This window comes from Chiloscyllium plagiosum, chromosome 17, assembly GCF_004010195.1.
Source record: "Chiloscyllium plagiosum isolate BGI_BamShark_2017 chromosome 17, ASM401019v2, whole genome shotgun sequence".
NCBI classification, from domain to species: Eukaryota; Metazoa; Chordata; class Chondrichthyes; order Orectolobiformes; family Hemiscylliidae; genus Chiloscyllium; species Chiloscyllium plagiosum.
In genome coordinates, this window is record NC_057726.1 from 2,082,414 (window position 1) to 2,104,042 (window position 21,629).

General features: G+C 44.0%; 2 protein-coding genes across 4 annotated transcripts in view; one reads left to right on the forward strand and one right to left on the reverse strand.

Moving 5' to 3' along the window:
- Positions 1 to 5,000, forward strand: part of kiaa0513 (KIAA0513 ortholog) — a 125,409-nt gene extending 120,409 nt beyond the window's left edge. For 2 of the 3 annotated variants that reach the window (XM_043706488.1, XM_043706489.1), the window contains exons 4-5: positions 1,513 to 1,665; positions 3,755 to 5,000. In XM_043706488.1, coding sequence (XP_043562423.1) covers positions 1,513 to 1,665; positions 3,755 to 4,003 — 402 coding nt within the window. In that variant the 3' untranslated portion in view covers positions 4,004 to 5,000. The remainder of the gene's footprint in view (positions 1 to 1,512; positions 1,666 to 3,754) is intronic. The other variant, XM_043706490.1, reaches the window with a different exon arrangement.
- A 1,389-nt stretch (positions 5,001 to 6,389) lies between these two features.
- The window catches only part of rhpn2 (rhophilin, Rho GTPase binding protein 2), a 164,359-nt gene continuing 149,119 nt past the window's right edge, over positions 6,390 to 21,629 (reverse strand). Inside the window, exons 12-16 of the mRNA XM_043706491.1 lie at positions 20,802 to 20,993; positions 20,616 to 20,692; positions 18,469 to 18,615; positions 12,807 to 12,965; positions 6,390 to 7,940 (exon numbers count right to left, since the gene is read on the reverse strand). Coding sequence (XP_043562426.1) covers positions 7,704 to 7,940; positions 12,807 to 12,965; positions 18,469 to 18,615; positions 20,616 to 20,692; positions 20,802 to 20,993 — 812 coding nt within the window. The 3' untranslated portion in view covers positions 6,390 to 7,703. The remainder of the gene's footprint in view (positions 7,941 to 12,806; positions 12,966 to 18,468; positions 18,616 to 20,615; positions 20,693 to 20,801; positions 20,994 to 21,629) is intronic.

Sequence of the window (21,629 nt, forward strand, 5' to 3'; positions counted from 1 at the left end):
CTTTTCCTTGGGATGGGGAGTCCAGAACTAGAGGGCATAGGTTTAGGGTGAGAGGGGAAAGATATAAAAGAGACCTAAGGGGCAACCTTTTCATGCAGAGGGTGGTATGTGTATGGAATGAGCTGCCAGAGGAAGTGGTGGAGGCTGGTAACAATTGCAACATTTAAAGGCATCTGGATGACTATATGAATAGGAAGGGTTTGGAGGGATATGGGCCAGTGCTGGCAGGTGGGACTAGATTGGGTTGGGATATCTAGACGGCATGGACGGGTTGGACAGAAGGGTCTGTTTCTGTGCTGATTGATTAGCAAGTTGGACTCTGATTGGTATTGGCAATGCATTCTCCTCTCAATAATCTAAATGTTTAGCTTTACTTTGAATTGGCATTCTTGCAAATTGTCCTGATTTGAGTGAAAGAGGAAAACTTTTCAACAAAATGTCTGATTTCAACAATTCGCAGTGTCTGTACTACCAAATGACTGTGTTTTTAATTCACTGAAATCCTCCTGTATCCAGGCCAACACTATTCCCTCAGTCGACATCTGTAAAACTTATTGATCTTGATGTTGGCTGTGGAACTTCCCTGGTCTAGAATGGCTACTGCATTCACAACTTTATGAAATGTTATGAAACTAAAACCAACATTGAGGGTGTATTTGAATTGCAAGGATTAGATTTTCGTTGTTTAGAGTCTCCAGAATTTGGAGAGACTGATACCCACCTGGCCAGCAGTGGCTCCTTTGCTGGAAAATACATTGATATCCTTTGGCCCATCCAGGTCTATGAAGCTTTAGCTGAGACTGCACTGTTCTGCTTCCCCTCCATCCTGTTAAGTGGCTGATTGTCTGTCTGGTAACAAGTTCAAATTCTCGCCACTCTCTTGGGAAAAAAATTCTTCTGAATTCCCAGTTTAATTATTTGGTGATCATTGATGAATGGCTTCTGTGTCAACTCTATCAAAGCTTTTGGTCACCTTTCAACGTTTCCTTTTCAAGAAAAAGCTAGACTGTCCGTTATTTCACAATAGGTACATCCTTGCAGTTCTGATATCGTCCTCATGAATAGGTCTATATCCTCACCAGTGCCTCTATCCTTTTTCAAGAAATGGTGACCAGATCAGTACATGCTCCACCAATTGCAGATGAACCAAAGTTCGGTACAATTTCACCTCATTTCCCTCCTATTCAATTTAAATCAATTAGAATTTCACTTGGTGACATGTGGATTACCTGTTCTGCTGTAATAAATGATGGCAGGATGATGGACTGCTGTTATCGACAGCAATCCATATCATCACCCTGCTACTAGAGAATTAGTTCTGTAGAGGTTAGTGGCTGCAAGAGAGGGAGGATATTGGAGAGGCAGAATGTGAAAATAAAAATGGTTTTTGAATATCTAAAGGATCAATTCAAAGGATGATGCTCAGAGTGAGAGGTCCTTCATTATTTGAGGGGTAAATGGTCTGTTAATTTTGTCAATATTTTTATCGGCATCTCTTATCTTTAACTCCAGGCAAGTACTTTAAATGGAATCGTTGTGGTGGAAAAAAGCCCACTGAGTGAGCAGTACTTCCCTGCAGTGCAAAGGTTTGTGGTGTTAGACCTGGGAATGACTGTGTTGCCTGTGGCCAACCAGACGGAGGCCTCACATCTCATCGCCCAGTTGGTAAGAACTGCCTGCCACATTGTTCTAATGCCTTCCTTCAATTCCAGTCTCCCTTCTTCATCCCTATCCTGTTTATCCTCACCATTCTAGTTTGTGTCTTCTGCCTGGGCCCAAGATTCTTAATAGGAGAAAGTAGGACTGCAGATGCTGGAGGGTCAGAGTTGAAAAGTGTGATGCTGGAAAAGCACAGCAGATCCTGATGATGGGCTTATGCCCAAAACGTTGACTCTCCTGCTTCTCGGATGCCTGTTGGCCTGATGTGCTTTTCCAGCACCACACGTTTCAACCCAGATTCTTAATTCCATCCCTCAACCTCTCTCTCTCTCAAACTCTCTTTCCACTTTTTTTTTTTAAGACATTCCTTAAAAACTCTTCAACCAGCCTTTTGGTTGCCTCCCCTAATATTTCTTAAAAGTTATGAAATACTCAGCAGATCTTGGACAGGGAGCGGAAATTAAAATTTCCTTTCTTTTCAGGGATTCACGGGATGTGGGTGTGTCATTAGTGCCCTAGCCTAATTTTCTTTGACAAATCAACAAACTCTCTAGAACCAGTTCAAAATGTAACTGTTTTTCAGCAAGGAGAGACAGAGGGGAGGGGAGATCTGTGATAGTGGAAATGAGAGTAAAATGATGGCAGGATGATGGTACAGCAGTCATTTTGTCATGTTTCTTTACTTGTTCTATGATATTCTCTTTTGACTCGCATCATCGCACTCAAGTGAAACAGATTAACTGTAATTTATTTTGTTGCTGTAATTTATTTCATGGGAGCTTGCTGTGCACAGATTGTCTATTGTGTTGTCCACGTTTTGACAGGAATGACCTCATTGTCGGACAAATCTATGCCACACTAACATGGAAACAGTTTGCTATCGAGGTTAACAGTCCAGTCGACATTCAGCTACCACACTGTGAATCGTTGTGGTGCCACCAGAACAGATCTCTCCAACATGTGTTCAGTTGTGTGGTGATGGTCTAACATTTGCACCCACTGTCACAAATTTGAGCTGTTTCTCATGTCCTCTTGTGCAGCAAGTGGTCACGTTATCCCCTCAGGTTGAGAGTTGTGTGGATTTTCCGTGAAAGATTAAAATCCTGGACATAACTGCTTTGGTCAGTTTCAAGATTGGGGTCAGGGATGTTTGTAGTCAACCTGGAGCTGGGCCATTGAGAGTGGGGCTATCATCACTTTGTGGAGTGTGCTGTGTGGATCAGGGGCAAGGTTTTGAGGTTCTGTGTCGATAGCAGTGCATCGTCAACTGACAGTCAATGGTGTTTTCTTAATGAGGGCATTTTCATTGTGAACATCAGGAGGTTCAATGTGTGCTTGTACAGGTAGCTACTCTAGTCTAATGTCTCCGAGTACTCTGCTGTTAGGTAGACCAGAGCAAGTGAAGCTGTGTGTAGTCTATTGCCTTTGCTGCCAAAGTGGTTTCCATCTGAGATTCAATCTCATCTTGACCTTCACTCCAATGGCCTGGAGGTGTTGGCATTCATTCAATGTTTGGTTAAGATGCCAAAACATTTTTTAGATTTAGGTTTTATTGTCTTATGAATTCAAATACAGGAGTACAATGAAAAGTGTACAAGGTCACCTTTCTCCAGGGTACATCTTAGTGTACAAAAAAAAAGGATTAAAAACAGAAGCAAAAATTAAAGAACAGCCAAAAGAAAATGTACAGATCAATTGCCCATCATGGGTCCTCACTGCCAGAAAAACAAAGTCCATCCCTCCATTTTGATCTTGGGTCATGAGTGAGTGGTCAGCAGAGAACTAGACAGTTAAATTCCCCTTTAAGTTGTTCAGGTGGAATGCTGGAACAACTGTTGTGTTTAACAATGTGATAAAGGAACAATGATTGAGGAAAAAGAGGGTTATGCTGGTTGAGTTAGACAAGGATGAATGAGAGAAGGTTTATGTTGAAATGAGTGGCTGGGCTGAATCACCTGTTTTGGGTCAAACATTGAGATGCCCTGAGGACACAAGGGTTACAAAAGAAATGAGAGTTCTTTCATTCTAGTCCATCTGTTTGGAACAATTGCTGTCACTCGTTTGTGAACTAACCCCACCCACTGTCTTCTTGCAGATTCACGAGGAGAGTAAGGAGCAGGGGCGCAATCCCTTCCAGCGCAGGGCACACTCTCATTTGTCTGATGCTAGGATCCTGGCCAGCATCCAGCAGATCCCTGGAGTCGGGAAAGTCAAAGCCATGAGTCTGCTGCAACACTTCCCCAGTATTCAGCAACTCAGTGTTGCCAGTACCCAGGAGCTAGAAGCCGTGGTAGGTCAAGCACTGGCTCAGCAGATCACTCTGTTCTTCTCACAAGCAAACTGATGCCTGGGCTTTACAGATTGTCAACGTCAGTGATTTACTCAGAGCTGCCTCATGATGGGGCTGCTTCTTTGCCAGCTGTGAACCAACTCACTATACAATACTCCAGGTTGATCAGCATCACAGGAAGCTGCTGCAGGAGATTCTCCTGCAACATCCTGTGAGTAATCATTTCAGTGATGCTCCTGGCTCGGAATTGATATCTAACTTGGATTAGAGAATGGTGAACTCCGGAACTAATGCGGAGAATACTCTCCAGTCTAGACCAGTTCTGTCTGCTGCAGTGCTGTGTTTTTAGAGATAAGGGGTTGTGTCCTGGGAGAGATGTTCAGAGTGTGTTGACTGGGAAATGCATTTGTGCAAAAGATTCTCAAATTAAAAATAATTCCAATGCCTCTCACTCCCTATTGTGGATAAAACTCCATCAGGTCAGATGCAATTAAACTGAAGTCTGCAGCTTTCTATCAGACACTATTTGCTTCGAAACTCGAGGTTTTTCTTGTCTTACTGTGACTGTTAGAGCAGTTAAATATCTTGATATGGTGATGTATCAGTGATGTCACTGGACTAGTATGACAGAGGCCCAGGCTAAAGCTCCAGGAACATGTGGCAATTGGTGCAGCTTGAATCAGTCTGGAATTGAAACTAGTCTCAGTTATGGTCACCATGAAACCATAGTCAATTAGACTGTGTTTAAAAACTCACTTGGAGTCCTGCCATCCTCACCCACTGTGGTTGACTCAAGTGCCCCCTGAAGTAGCTGGACAAGCCACTCAGTCCAAGGGCAATTAGGATGGGTAATAAATGCTGCTCTGTTATTCACTTCATGAAAGAAGCATTTTTAAAAAACGAAGAGAATATTGCCTAGAAGGTAAACTAGTAAAACTTGCAAATGACACAGTGAGTTGTATATTCAGGACCATGAGAGATAGGAGCAAAATTAGGCCGTTCTGCCATTTGATCAGGGTGGATATGTTTCTCAATTCTATTCTCCTGCCTTCTCCCTATAACCTCTGATCCCCTTACTAATCAAGGCCTAGTAGTATTATTGCTAGACTATTAATCCAGAAACCCAGATAAAAGTGTTCTGGGGTCCTAGGTTTGAATCCTGCCATGGCAGATTATGTAATTTGAATCAACAAAAATCTAGAATTAAAAGTCTAATGATGACTAGGAAAGCAATTGTCAGTTGGAAAAAACACATCTGGTTCACGAATGCCCTTTAGGGAATGAGATTATTGTCCTGGCCTCTGTGACTCCAGACCCACAGATGGGCAATGAACACTAGTCTAGCCAGCAACACCCACATCTCATGAATGAAACCACCTTTTAAAGCAAGAACTAATCTGTCACTGTCTTAACAGCATTCAATGACAGAGCTGCTAAGGCCTTCTATGGCCAGGAGTCTCACAGTGACCACCCTCTAAATCAGAACATTTGGAAATGAACATCGTGACCAGTTCACTGTTTATTTCCTCTGTTGTAGGACAGGCAAGAAAGGGAACAGGCAGATTTCTCACACTTAGCAAAATATTGCTAACAAACAGGAACTATTCAGGGAGACAAGCAGAATTAATACTGGAGATGAGAGATATATGCAGCTTCCTTGGTTTGTTTTACTGATTATGAAACCACTGCAAAACCTTGTATAATTAAGCCCAATTATTTTAATTCTTTCACCATTAGAGTGTATAACCAGATCCTGATGTTATTGATCACAATCATCTTTATAGCTACAGGGATAAAGCGTACATGTCAGCAAGGTGATTAAATATAGGTCTTTCCAATCTAGAGGATAGAGGTGGGGCTGACCATGGCCTGGGTTCAAAGGATGCAGCCAGCTGGAAGCTGAGCTATCTGTTTCCATTACTTCCTGAGAGAATCTGGTCACTAAACTGACCATGAAGTGGCTGAAAGTTTCTGGAGATTAGTGTTTGCTGGGCTTCCTCTAGTGTAATCCTGTTAAATGCTCCAACTCCCCTTCCAAGTTGCAGATTGCTATCAGCTTCTGGACTAATGTCTCTTCTGCTCTGTGGCAGTTACTCAAACCTCTTGTGAACCCAGCAAATCAGAACTTTCCAAGTCTAACTAATATATGTGACAGAGGTGCTGGTATTGGACTGGGGTAGACAAGGTCAGAAGTCACATGACACTAGGTTATAGTCCAAAAAGTTATATGAAATCATAAGCTTGAGTAGCACTCTGAAAGCTTGTGATTTCAGATAAAACGGTTGGGCTATGACCTGGTGTCATGTGACTTTGACCTTAAGTAACATGAAGAGTAGGGTCTGAGTTATTGCCTGAGGCTGCAACCCTCTCCTGGTTCCTCTGGAGACTGGTTGCTACCGATTGTCATTCTGGTCACAAGTCAAGAAATTCAGGCAAGCAGTTTTACACTTGATCTTTAATTTCTACACATCTGTACAATGAGATTTTTAAAAATCACAACATAAATAATCCAATTACAAAACAATGGCTGGAAGACTGAGTTGCAGAAGTGTCTCTCTGTGTTGTACAAGGTATAATTGCTGTACCAGCAGGACAGAGTTCCAATAGAAATGGCATCCTGGTGAGCAGTACAGTTTGTCATGGACAGCAGTAATAATCTTCATTTGGAAGAGCTACTTACTACCATCTCATTTCATAGGCAATAGGACTTATGTTTAACCAGGTAGAAAGTGCCATTCCTAGGGGGATAGATCCTATCCTACAGGGTGACGTGGTCAGATCTGACTTCCCCATCCCACAGTACAGGCAGAGTGGGACAGGAGGGGCAGAGCTCAGTGGAAAGATAAAATCTGATACATCTTGATTGCGTTAAATATAGGATAAGCTCTGTACAAAACAATGTATAAATACTTCCTGAAATTAAACCCACATAGACCAGAGTAAAATATAGTTAAAGATATGTACCCAAAAATAAATCAGACTTTGTTTTAGATTTATATTCTAATTATTAAATTAAGGCACAATTTTCATTTGAGTATCAAACAGTAATATTTTAAATCTACCCTGTAGACAGTATTTATAAACTAACAAAGCATTGTATTGGCCATACAACCTCAGCAATCCAAAACACTTGAATCTCTTTTTAAATGGAATCAGCTGCTTGTTCATTTTGCAAAAGACTTGAATTTGATAGAGGGGATGTCAATTCATCTTGGTCCTTTGGAGCCCATTTCTGGGATTTGCACCAAGCAGGGGGTTAGTTGACCAATGGCCAGAACTTCTATCTACTGAGGAGAGTGCGTTAGCAAAGTGTCCTGCCCTCTCTCTTCCTCATTTATCAATCCTATAATGTCAAGTGGAAGCTTCAATCAGACAGGGTGCAGCAGGATGTAAGAGAAACACATACACATACAAGAACTAGGACACCTCTGTTACATTGGATGGTAGAGATAGAAGTTCATTCTGGGAAGAAAGTAATCAGCTGTTGAAATTTGTATGAGGGTTACACTTTTGGTCACTCAAATTCAGTGAGCTGCATAGCAAGAGTTAGGATTAAGGCAGCTGAACATCAAGCAGGCGACATACTGCATCTGCTAGGAGGACACTTTGTGGGAGTTAAATGGTGCTTGTCCAGACAATGATTCTTGAAGCCTTCATTTTCTGGCTTCTGGTGCAAGTGAGAGCAGAGGCTGGGTAGGATGTCTACATTGTGTTAGGGGTTAGACTCAGGAGTCCAGTCACTCGGCAGGGTCCCTCAGTACAGGCAGCTCCCATCTAACGTCTCTCTGTTGGAAACTTGCTGGGGACTATCATCTACTGCCGAGGGAAGGCTGACTGTACTTGCTGTCTTCTTTGTGTTCTTACCACCCCAGTTCAGGAATGACAGTTTCTTCACCACTTTCTTGCCTTTCCTGCTCTTTGCATCATCCAGAGTCAGGCACGTCAATGAATAGGTTTTGGGTAACCCTCCACTGTACGTCGCACACTTGGGCTGAGATCAGAAATGAATAAATTAGCAAAGTGTCCAAAAATTGCTAAAACCAGTCAAGATACTGTCTGTGCTTGAAAGACACTAACTATTTGCTAAACCATTTCCATTGGCTAAAACAAACCAGTTTTCTGCATAATTAGCAAGTGTCTGATGAAACAGTGGCAAGTCACAGGAGAATAAGTCACAGAGTTACAAACTCACAACTGGATTTAGAGGAAATCTGAACATTCCCTGCTTTCATATGGTCAGAGATATACAGCACAGAAACAGACCCAACTGTCCAACTCATTCACACCGACCAGACATCCTAATCTGATGTAGTCCTGCTTGCTAGCATTTGACCCATATCCCTCTTCCATCCAGATGTCTTTTAAATGTTATAATTGTACCAGCCTCCATCACCACCTCTGGTAGCTTACTCCATACATGCACCACCCTCTGTTTGAAAATGTTTCCCCTCAGGTCCCGTTTAAATCTTCCCCAGAAGACATAGGAGCTGAAATTAGGCCATTCAGCCCATCTAGTCTGCTCCACCATTCAATCATGGCTGATCAGTTTCTCAACCCATTCTCTTGCTTTCCCCCCACCCCCCCATGACATTTGATCCCCTTGACAATCAAGAACCTATCTCCGTCTAAAATATCCTCAATGACCTGGCCTTCCCCTAACCTTAAACCTATGGCCTCTAATTTTGGATTCCCTTACCCTAAGATTAGAGGAGTCTTTCTCCTCGTTTTTTTGCCACTCTAATGAATTGGATATTTTGACAGTAGAAGCTCCTTTGACTAACACAGAGAGAGAAGTGTTGTAGAAGTCGTTGGTTAAATAATTAAAGTTGAGGAGAAAGAACCGAGTAACCACCAGCAGAACACATCTTGGTGAGAGGATTGCACCAACTGAGCTCCCAGTGGTCTGCTTGGAGATTCCAGAGACCACTCAAACCAATTCAAGGCAGCTTCAATTCCAGGCCCCATCAGGCAATGTACACAGCAAGAATAATGATGTTACATCTGAACAGAAATTAGTCACTTATAATAAACCTCTGTAAACAGAAATAGAGTTTTATCATTTCCATCCTTGAGCCAATATTTCCAATGTTGTTGCTCATTTTCTTTAGAGAAAGTGTGTTTGTTGGAATAAATAAATGGAAATACTTTGCTGAATTTCAACAGCAATTATACTACAGGCAATGAAGCTGGTTGGAGGTTATAGGGAACACAAGCCTGGCCATAGGAATAATTATATTTTTCTCAACCTGTCCTACCTATAATCAGCAATCATCGAGTTAACACCCAGACTGTGTTTTTGATGGAATCCTTGATCCCAAAGTTTTATTGACAGGAGACCAAGCAGGACAGCTGAGGACATGTTCACCTGATCCCTGTACACTGTAACCACATCTCAAACTCATTTGCATTACACTTGGGAAAACACTGGCACAGAATCAGGGTCAGGAGTTGAGCTGAGACTGAGATCACAAAAGGCAAGGCCAGTACCAACCCTATTTCCATTCCAGTCTTAAACCAGCCACCCCTCACCAGCTGCAGATTGCCTAGACAAGACTGGGTGACAATCAGACCAGGCCAGCTGACAGAGGAGAACCAAATGTTCCCTCCCCAGTCAGCAAAATAGCACCACGGTAAGACTAAATTTGCAGTGGAATAAAAACTGGAAGGGGGGGGGGGGACCTCGCTGGCACTGGGCCACACTGCTTGCTGGACATGGGGGAGGGGGGGGTTGCACCACTGGCCACCTACATTCTCCTCCAAATCATTTACACTTGTATCACACACAACAGGGGACCCAGCAGCGTGCTCCAGAGGGGGGCCCCAACACTGGCCACACCGCATTGGGCTATTGCTCATGATCCATTGAGTTGCTGATCAATGGGCTAGATTGCCCCTTTAGCTCGTTTGCCCCTTCAGCTCGTTTGCCCCTTCAGTTAGTCTCACCAACAGACCAGCATTGCATCAACCACAGTAATACCCTTCCCTAACAGCACCAGGGTGATCCTACACCCCAAAGACAGATAATCCCTATCACCTTCTCCAGACAGGCAATAATGCCAACATCCCATGGAGTACTTAATAAATACTCACTCAGTCATAGAGATGTACAACACGGAAACAGACTCTTCGGTCCAACTCTTCCATGCCGACCAGATATCCCAACCTAATCTAGTCCCACCTGCCAGCACCCAGCCCATATCCCTCCAAACCCTTCCTAGTCAGATACCCATCCAAATGTCTCAAGTGTTGCAATTGTACCAGTCTCCACCACTTCCTCTGGCAGGTCATTCCATACACATACCACCCGCTGCATGAAAAAGTTGCCCCTTAGGTCTTTTACATCTTTGCCCTCTCACCCTAAACCTATGCCATCCAGTTCTGGACTCCCCACCCCAAGGAAAAGATTTTATTTATCCTATCCATACCCCTCAATTTTGTAAACCTCTAATACCTTCCCTGGATGTATTTTCAGGAATATCCTCCCTCAGTACAGCTGTAATGCTATCCCTTATCAAAACACCACTCCCCCTCCTCTCTTGCCTCCCTTTCTATCCTTCCTGTATTTTTTGTATCCTGGAACATTAAGCTGCCAGTCCTGCCCATCCCTGAGCCAGGTTTCTGTAATTGCTATAATATCCCATTCCCATGTTCCTAACCATGCTCTGAGTTCATCTGCCTTTCCTATTAAGCCCCTTGCATTTAAATAGATGCAGTTTAATTTATCAGTCCTACCTTGTTCTCTACTTTGTCCCTGCCTGCCCCGACTGTTTGACTTGCTTCTGTTCTCAATTGTACTAGTCTCAGATTGATCTCTTTCCTCACTATCTCCCTGGGTCCCACACCCCCACGTTACTAGTTTAAATCCTTCTGAGCAGCTCTAGCAAATCTCTCTGCCAGTATATTAGTCCCCTTCCAATTTAGGTGCAATCCGTCCTTCTTGTACAGCTCATTTCTACCCCAAAAGAGATTCCAATGATCCAAAAATGTGAATCCTTCTCCCATACACCAGCTTCTCAGCCATGCATTTATCTGCTATATCCTCCTATTCCGCCCTCACTAGCTCATAGCACCGGGAGTAATCCAGATATTACTACTCAAGAACCTTCTTTTTAAATTCCTGCCTAACTCTCTAATCTCCCTTCAGAATCTCCACCTTCTCCCTTCCTATGTTGTTGGTTCCAATGTGGACAATGACCTCTTGCTGGCCCCTCTTCCCCCATGAGAACATTCTGCACCCTGAGACAGCCTTGATCCTGGCACCAGGGAAGCAACACACCATTCGGACTTTTCGCTGCTGGCCACAGAAACGTCTGTCTGTACCTTGGACTAGAGAATCCCCCGAACACAATTGATCTCTTGGAACCCGACATACTCCTTGTTGCATTAGAGCCAGTCTCAATACCAGAAACTTGGCAGTTCATGCTTAGTTCCCCTGAGAATCCATTACCCCCTACATTTTCCAAAACAGCATACTTGTTTGAAATGGGGATAGCCACAGAGGACTCTTGCACTAGCTGCCTACCTCTCTTACCTTTCTTGGAGTTAACCTATCTATATGACTGTATCTGCGACTTTTCCCCCTTCCTATAACTGCCATTCATCACATACTGTTGCTTTGCAAATTCCTCATTGCTTCTAACTGTCTCTCCAACCAATCCATTCGATCTGATAGGATTCTCAATCAACAGCATTTACTGCAGATATAATCCGCAGTAACCCGTAAACTCTCCTTAAATTCCCACATCTGACAAGAAGCGCATATCACTCTAAAGGCTATTTTTGCCCCTTCACAATCTACAGACCCAGAAAATAACAGTCTTATTCCTCTACAAAACACTGCCCCAGGTTAAGTTAATAGTTAAAGCTTAAGTTTAATCAAGAGACATCTCTCTCAAAAAAAATCAAGAACGAACCCACTCTACTCACTACTGTAGACTTTCTGTATGCCACACTTAAAACTATACACTTATCAGTTTGTGCTGTGAACTTCACCCAAACAGGTTCCTCCAAGATCATTTGTGAATTTCACTGTTTGTTAATTTTCCCAAACGCACGCCAATGTCCAGTGATACATGAATTCAATAGTGCAGGTTCACTGGTGTCAGTTTCTTTCTCTCTCTCTCCTGCACTGACCTCCCCATGTGCTTCCTTTGTCTGTACTTCTCCCTTTTTAAAAACTGATGTTTTGACTTTTTTTCCTCCAAAGTTCAAAAACAATGCAACAGCATATGAAACAGTAATTGCTGCTCCTAGAATTTGAGGAAATCATATCCAGCACCTAAAATACCTCAGGAAAGGAGCAGTTGTTACAGCCAGAAATTTTTCCCATACTCCAACTGTTCCATTTTCATTGTTGGAGTTGGGGGTCTGCACGGTTGACAAAGAGGAAAAAGGGGTGACAAGGAACTCAGCTCATTTGAGGTGCCCAAGAGATGATTTCAAAGTGAAGAGGATTATAGATGAGATATTGATCCAAGCCTGTAGTTCAATCATGTCTCACTTCCCTTCTCCTCAATCCCATAGGAAACAGTTACACTACACTCACTAACCAGCTTGTTAGTTACACTGCACAAGTATACCAGAAAGAATCAGCCTCAAAGAGAACATGGCCAAGTCAGAGAAGAGTAATGAGGAGTGAGGACCAAGTCAGGATTTCTAGTCTCAGGATCGACTTAAACAGAAAGCTTTACTGAGGTAAAACCAGCCAGCGAGAGGCAAGGTCCTGCTCTGCCTAACAGATATTGAACAAAACAAACCAGCACTGCCAATGTGTAACAACGGCATTAGATTTGCTCATCCCTATACAATATTCCTACACTGTCCCAGCAGAATCTGTGAATGTCCCACAGTCACTCACCAGCTGCGCAGTCTCCAGGCCTTGAGGGCTGATGACCTGAATGTCTAATCCATTTTCAGGCATTTCCTTCAGCATTTGAATCACTTCACTCACCGAGCTCCATTTACAGTCCTTTCCTGCAACAGACACAATGATATCTCCATCCTTCAGGCCTGACCGCTAAAAACAGAAAGAGAGACAGAGTCAGAACTCCTTCACAAACTACTAACTGATCCATTAAGGCTGCTCACACTGGGGGGATTCAAGCCGGCGATGATCCAGTAGGTCTGCCCTGCTGAGCTCTGCACCAGAACCCAGAAAAACTGGTGCACTCACCCTCCCTCTATTACCCACTGTGGTAGAAATGGTTAGTTTTTGATCCCCAGAATTGCTGTGTGTTAGTTTAAAATAGTAATGAGAAAATTGACTAAAGGGAAGGGACTGCGAGGATTGCAACAAGTAGGGCAGTCCCCTGCAGTACAGGGCACATCCACAGCCGCAGCGTCAGCCCCTGTGAACGCGCTGAGAGAAGATCGATTCAGCAATGGATGAAACACTGACCAGGCTGGAACTGATCTCAGTCATGCTGCAGAAGCATGATCAGGAGATCCAGCTCTCGGGCAGCACATCATGGAGGTGGAGCAATGGACTGCAGAATTCTCAGCAGGCGGGTCCATGCCCTGGAACAGCAAGTACAGGCCTTGGGAGTGCATGTCGACGACCTCGAAAATAGAAGCCATCGGAAGAACATCTACCTGCTGGGTCTCCCTGAACAGGAGGAAGGTGGCCAGCTCGTCAGTTTCTTAGAGCAATGGCTCCTGCAGTTTCTGAAGCTGGTAGTTGAGGTAGGCCACGTGCGGATTGAACGGGCACATCAGGTCAGAGTGTGGAAGCCTGGATCGGACCAGCGCCCCCACCTGGTCCGAGTGCGACTCCAGCATTACAGGGATAGGGATAAGGAAAGGAAGCTGGAAGCCTCTGGAGCACTAGAGAAGGATCCACAGACTCTGATATACAAAGGATCACAAATTATGCTTTTCCAAGACTTTTCTGCAGTCGTGGTTCGCAAGAGGAAGGCCTTTGATGAGATAAAAAGGCACTTGAAGGACTTGAATGTCCAGTATTCCGAAAGATATCCAGCAATATTACATTTCAGCCACGGAGGTTCCGTGTTTAATTTTGACTCACCAGGAATGGCAAAGGACCTCCTGGCTGCCTTAAACTAGACTGGCTGGCTCGAATAACATGGACAATAATGTTTACTTTGATTTTCTCTGTAGTTTGCCTGGTTTTTCTGGTTGTCGGGTTCTTTTCTATGTTGGGGGGGTCCTAATTGTTCTTTTTCCCCACTGGTTTGTTTTGTATCAGGAGTACCTAGGGTTGAAGTATGGATAGGATGGGGTTGAGTGCCCACTTTTTATTTTGTTGTTATAAAATATGTGTAACTTTTTCTTGCTTTGTGTTATCTGGGGATTCAGCTAGAAGGATCCATGGAGGGTTTAGTGGGTAGTGTGAGCGCCCCTTGTGGGCAAAGGGGAAAGTCTCCTTTCATTTGTCTTATATGTTGGTCTGTTGTAGAAGTAGTTGTTAGAAGTTTTGAATTGATAGTTTTGGTAGTTGTATTTTTAAAAATATGAACTGTTTGCACTCAGCACACTACGAGTGGGATTCTTCCTTTGGTGGGGGGGGAAGAGGGTCACGGGCTGTTTCAGACAGCTATGGCTACCCATTCGTTTAAATGGTGCACCTGGAATATTAAGGGAAGTCATTCACCAATTAAAGGAAAACTGATACTTTCAAACCTTAGAAAAAAGAGACGGTCGATGTAGCCTTGTTGCAAGAAACACATGTAAACAATAAGGAGCACTTGAAGTTACAGCAGGGAGGGGTTGGACAGGTTTTTTTTCTCATCCTTTAATTCAATCTCCCATTTCAACTGTTAGACCAAATTAAGAATGAATATGGGCAGTTTACGATTCTTAAAGCTTTAATACATGGAAAAGAGTATGGGATCTTGAATGTATATTGCCCCCTGTCACATCCCCTCATTTTAACAGATGTGCTTTCCAGGGTGATGGCCCATGGGGCACGTCGTACAATTATAGGGGGAGACTTTAAATGACTTATCCATCTGGAACCAAGTTGCAGCGAATTACAGCCCTCAGGGCTACTTTGAATGCTGTGCTCACCCAAACAACAAGGAGGGAAATCTCCTTTGCAAAACAGAGGTTATTCAAGTATGGTGATAAACCAGGTGGATATCTAGCGTACCTGGCCAAAAAGAAGAGTGCCCTCCCAATCTATCACATTCAGCAGGGAGAGTGCTGGGACACTTGCGATGCCAGAAATATGTAACGCAGCATTTAGGAAGTCCTACTCTGAGCTGTACCGGTCAGAGGACTGTGAGGACAGATTGGCAAAGATGGAGTCCTTTAAGACCCTAGACCTTCCAGGTGTAACTTCAGAGCAGGCGTTTCTTTTGAATGCCCCTCTGACAATCCAAGAGATAAGACAGTGATAAAGCACCCGGCCCAGATGGACTCCAAAGTGAGATTTTCCAAGGACTGGCCGGGCCGGGCCACCGTTGGATATGTACAACTACTCATACAGTCAGGACTATCTCCCAATCTCTGAAGGAAGCAAATATTTCTCTTATTCTCAAGGGAAAGCACGAGAGGATTGCACTTTGTATAGGCCTATATCGCCACTGAACATGGATTTTAAAATTCTGTCAAAGATTCTGCTGTTGAGGTTGGACAGGGTTTTGCCCTTCGTCGTAAATGAAGGCCAGACAGATTTTATTCAGGGTCGCAGGTCTACTAATAATATTAGAAGAGTATTAAACATGGTTCAGGTATGCCAGCAAGGGTCGATTCCGGGCTTGGTAGTCTCCCTGGATGCAGAGAAAGCATTTGACTGGGTGGAGTGACCGTACCTCTTATGTACTGGAATGGTTTGGTCTTGGAGGGGTTTTTGCTAGGTGGGTGGCAGCGTTATATAATGACCCAAAAGCAGCGCTTTTCACTAATGGTACAAGATCGGACAATTTTAGTATCGGCAGAGGCAGCAGACAAGGGTGCCCTCTCACTGCTATTATTTACATTGGTGATTGAGCCAATGGCAGAGGCCATCCGGAGGGACCCCGATATAATTGCCCTGAGGTAGGATCAGTTAGGCATAAAGATCACCCTCTATGCAGATGACGTTCTTATCTTTTTAACTGATCCAATGATTTCTGTGCCCAGTTTAATAAAAGTGATTAATCCATTTTGTTAATTTATTAAATTAAATTTAATTAATTAATTTTATGAAGTCAGAGGCCATGCCTGTGGGGAGCCTTCCTAGAATATCTGGTCTTGGGGGTGGAATCAGATTCCCTTTCAGGTGGTCACAGGGAAGTTTCTTATATTTAGGCATTTTTATCACCCGGCCTTCGATCAATTATATAAAACTAACTTTGTGCAGTTGCTAGAGAAGATAAGACAGGAACTTCAGCACTGGGAGGATCTTACAATATCTTGGTTGGCTAGAATAGCTCTGGTTACAATGAATGTTCTTCCTTGTTTATTATATCCCATGCGAATGCTCCATTTGCTGCTCAGGCAAGCAGTACGGAGGCTTTACAGTTGGCTCGGATCTTTCATCTGGCACCATAGGCAGCGTCCTATTAAGCTGGCCAAATAGCAGCTTTCACAGGGCATGGGAGGTTTGGATGTCCCCGATTTTAAGAAATATCAATTGAGTTCCCTATTTTCTTAGGTGGCTGACTGTGCCTGCCAGGACCCGCGATCAATCTGGCTGGACATAGAAGCCTCTCAGGCAAAATGCCCCCTCATCAATTTGTTGTTTATCGACAAGATGAGGACGGTTATGGACCATTGCAGAAATCCAATTGTCCTTAACACTGTTAAAGCATGGAGAATGATGAAACAAGGTGAGGGCAATTTACAAAAAGCTTCCCCTTTCACTCCCATAGTAGGAATGTTCAGATTCTGGCTGGGGTTGATGGATTCTTGCTTTAAACTCTGGGAGTCAAGAGGAGTCTCCTGTTTGGGAGATTTATTTGACGGGGAGGTCATGATGTCTTTCGAGCAGTTGAGCCAGAAATACAAGCTATCTAGGAGGGATCTCTTTCGTTACTTTCAGGTTAGGGATTTTATACAGAAGATGACGACATTGATGGTTAGTCCCTATAAATTGGATATGGAAAGGAGTGTGCTTCAGTCCACGGGCGCTCTCTTGGTCAGCACCTGCTATCACTTGTTAGGAGGCAATGCCCAGAAGGACAGAGAGACTGTGCAGAATCTGGACTCAAGAACTGGGGGTGGAGATCTCGTCAGAGGCATGGAAGGATATTTGGGAGAATGTAAGGAAGATTTTGAATTGTAAAAGGATGCAGGCTATGCAACTGAAGGTACTCCGCAGGGCTCATTTGGCATTGTAGTGGCTTGCGAAATTTAAGAAAGGACTGTCCCCAATGTGCCCCAAATGTAAAATAGATGTTGGTACCACTACTTATGGCTTGTGGTTATGCCATGAGCTTCTTAGGTATTGGGGTACCATAGCAGGTGTTTTGGAAGAGGTCTTGGGAACTGAGGTCAAGGTAGATCCAGTGTCCCCCCTCTTGGGTTTTCTTTGGACACACATGGGAAGAAATTCTAATATTCTTTCATTCTGTGCAAGGAAGAACATTCCAATGTCAGGAAAATTCCCTGGGATTCTCAGGGTGCGTAGGTTAGTTAGAGCTGAAGTTATAGCTTTATGGACTGGTGCACCAGAAAACGGAACTGTTTTATAGGACGTGGCGGCCCTTTCTGAATTATATAGATGCAGACTTGTCAGCTATATTGATCAGAGCCTTTGTGTAGTCACGAGGGTTATGTCTGGAAGGCCAGGGGCCCTTGGGGAAAGAATACTGAACAAATACAGGTTTGCCGACTGATGCTCCCGGTGGTGGGGAGCTTTGGTGGGATTGCGCTGAGTGTGGTAACTTAACTGAATGTAATTTAATTTACCTTGGTTTAATTTAGTTTTGTTTTAGTTATATATTGAATTGTAATTTTCGTAGGACCCCCCTTCCCCCCCCCAAAGTGGTTTGTGGAGCAGAGTAGTCGTATGTTTACTGTTATTGTCATAAGATTGTTATACGGTTTTGTAATTTTGTCAAAAAAATTAAAATCTTGTTTTCTCAATAAAAATCCTTACAAAACAAAAGCTGCTCACACCTCTCTCAGGCAAGAAGGAAAGAGGTTGGGGAAGCACAAAGGAGGGAGTCAGAATATCAACCTGTGAAATCTGTGCCAGGCTGCCTCTGCCCACTGACTGGATTCTTGGGTAATCTCAAATTCCTACATCTTACACTTGTGGACATTCTTGCTGAAGTTTAATTAGAGTGAGAGCAAGCCTCAGTCTCGGTAAAGGGGCAGGAAAAGGGGAAGTAAGCTCAGTATCCCCAGTTCTGGCTTCCTGCCGTGATCAGGTCACCGATTCAGTTGTCATATGCTCATTGTCCCTGGACAGAATGTGGAGTTGAGCTGTGTCTAACAGCTCAGCATAGACCCTGAGGGTTGGCAAATACTCCATCTGGTACAGTTAAAGATGAGAGATGGATTGAGAAACAAACAGCTGGGTTTTGCTCACACAGCAGCATTATTTTAGTAGAGAAAGGTGAGGCTTTACTCACAGCAGCATCACTGGTCGGATCCAAGCTTGTAACCTGCACAGCTGACTCCCCTTGCAGGGTGAATCCATGATCTCTGTCTCCTGCTGTCAACTGGATTTTACGAGGCGCTGTCCACTTCTGTTTCGCTGAGAACACACCAATCGGCCCCTGAGAGACGCAAATCAGCCACAGATTAACACCACGCCCAACAAACTGACTGAATACACTACTTGAGTTAGTAATAGGATTACACAGCTAACCAGGTGATCTCGCTGTGCCAGTGGCACTCAATAGGATGTTTGGCTTCAGGTAGGGTATTAGACCCAGGGGAGTTAAGAGGCTGTTCATCCATGAGAGCTGGTTATGGTCTAAAACTGAAAGAACTATGGGTGCTATAAATAAGAGATAAAAACAAATTGCTGGAAAAACTCAGCAGGTCTGGCAGCATCTATGGAGGGACAGAGTTAACATTTTGGGTCAAGTGACCCTTCCTCAGAACTCCAGGCAGTGATTTCTGAACAAGAATCCTCAATCCAAAACATTAACTGTGATTTCTTTCCATAGATACTGCCAGACCTGATCAGCTTTTCCAGTAATTTCTGTTTTTGTGCTGGTTATTGTTATGGGACACATGATCTCGACAGCTTGGCTAAAGACCTGGCACATGGAATTCGGTCCCAACCTGGCAGATGGTGACATGTGGATTCAGTATAAACTTTGAATTAAAAACTGGCGTAATGATGATCATGAAACCACTATTGAACATCTTAATAACCAATCTGGTTCACTAATGCCAGTTAGGGTATTTTCCTTTCCTCATCCTCACCTGGTCTGTCCTGCACAACTCCAGACTCAATACTGCGGTCAATTCTTAACTGTCCTCTGAAATGATCTGGGAAGCCATTTAGTTATATCAAACTGCTACAAAGTCACATAAAACCATGAACCATGTCAAAGCCTAGATGGGTGCAGCTCCAACAACTTTGAAGAAGCTCAACATCATCCAAGACAAAGTCCAAAGGACAGGACTAACATTGAGTAATTGGAGAGGAATTGCTTTAATCATCTCACCAGACTTCCTGAATCAGAACATGCAGCTGCCCCCTTACCTCCCTCCAGAACCCTTAAACCTCTACCCAGTGTGACAAGCTCTGAAGCCCATTGAATTGTCTGATGTTCCTGATCGGCAACAAGCTGCTTTTTGAAATGTTGGTCTTGTTTATTTTGACAAACTGAAGGGTAGCCGTTGAAGAGTGGAAGCCAGGGCACTATTTGGGAGCTCAGTCAATAGCAGCCTGTGTGGGACATTAAACACAGGTGGAGATGCAACCAGCCAATGGCAGACCCTCCACAATGAATGCAGCCAAATGGCAGAGAGCGCATTGAAAACACACACGTGGATGGAAGTACAGCATCACAACCAGCACTGAACTATCAGGCCAAATGGCTGTTTCAGTATTTTTCACATAATACTGATTTCCCATTAAGTTATGGCTGCACCAGCCAATCTGATTCGGATTCTCTAAAGCCAATCCCTGCTTCGTCTTGGCTCTGCTGGGCTGCAGTGTGCTCATGGAGAGGATATTAGACAGGAATCCTGGGTTCTGTCCAATAGTGATCACTGGACTGGTTGCTACATGTGGGGCTAGAAATGAGCTTAGCCTGTAAGCCTCACCACCTCTCCAGTCAGTCATCTTTACCAATCATTATGGAAACAAAGGATAGCCATCATGGAAGATGGGTCACATTCCTCACGCTGAGGAATGTTCTCAGGGATGTTCTCAGCATTGAATATGGTGGAGAGCAGTTTGGGAGTTACACACGTGCGTACGCTTCCAGTCTTGGATTCCTCCGGCACCCATCTGAACCCTGAGCCCGATTTCCTCACCCAAAACACACCCTGGTCCCAGTTCTCCCTCTCCCACCACCCCAATCCCTGCTCCCAGATAATTACCCCACAAAGATCCCTGATCTCTCTCTCACTCTCTTTCTCCCCACCCCCTCCTTGCCCAGATTCCTGCTCCACATCTCTTCCCGACCCCTGCTCCAATCCTCTTTTCGGCCATATTCTCTTTCTTCTGTCCCGACCCTGGCTCCCCAGTCTCCCCTTCAATCCCAGTCACTTCCCCTTTCCCCATGTTCCCCCTCCTCCAGCCTCGAATACATACCAGCTTGTGGAAAAAATCCCCCACTTTCACCTTGGAGAACTGAGGCTGCACTATTTCAATCTTTTGATCACTTTTGGCTGCAGCAAGGAAACAAAACCACACAATCATCAATCAGAGAAGGCAGAGCAATGATTATTGAATAATGAATTAGCAAGAGAGACTCCCAGGGAGATGACAAAACCTTACCGATTATATTGGGGGCATTCAGCATGTCAAAGTCATCCTCCTGTTCATGTTCAGAATACTTGGTGAGTGAGCGTTTGTGAGATACTCTCAAGATCTCCTGTAGGATCTCTATCTTCTTTAGTGATTTGCAGAGATTTTGAACTCTCATAGCTTCCTCATGGCCTATTATGGCCTTCCTTAAGTGTGCTTTCCCTGTAAACACAGAACATCTGTGAGGAAGACCTCAATGCAGACTCACAAAGGAAAGTCTTCCAGCCCACATTGACTGAAACCTGATTTTTGTCAACCCACTAGTCCATTCATCAGAATACTCAAGATTTTAAAACTCTCCTTTTTAAGGGAAATATCAGAGCTGTAGGAGACAGTCTAGGATGTAGTGACACTTCAGAACAAATACATTCCTAAGAATCTAGACACTCAGATGTCCAAGACACCTTTGGAATATTGTATTCAATTCTGGTCTCCCTGCGACAGGAAGGATGTTGTGAAACTTGAAAGGGTTCAGAAAGGATTTACAAGGATGTTGCCAGGGTTGGAGGATTTGAGGGAGGATTATAGGGAGAGGCTGAACAGGCTGGGGCTGTTTTCCCTGGAGCGTCGGAGGCTGAGGGGTGACCTTATAGAGGTTTATAAAATCATGAGGGGCATAGATAGGGTAAATAGACAAAGTCTTTTCCCTGGGCTGGGGAAGTCCAGACAAGAGAGGGCACAGATTTAGGGTGAGAGGGGCAAGATTTATAAAGGGACTCAAGAGGCAACTTTACCATGCAGAGGGTGGTTCATGTATTGAATGAGGAAGTGGTGGAGGCAGGTACAGCTACAGCATTT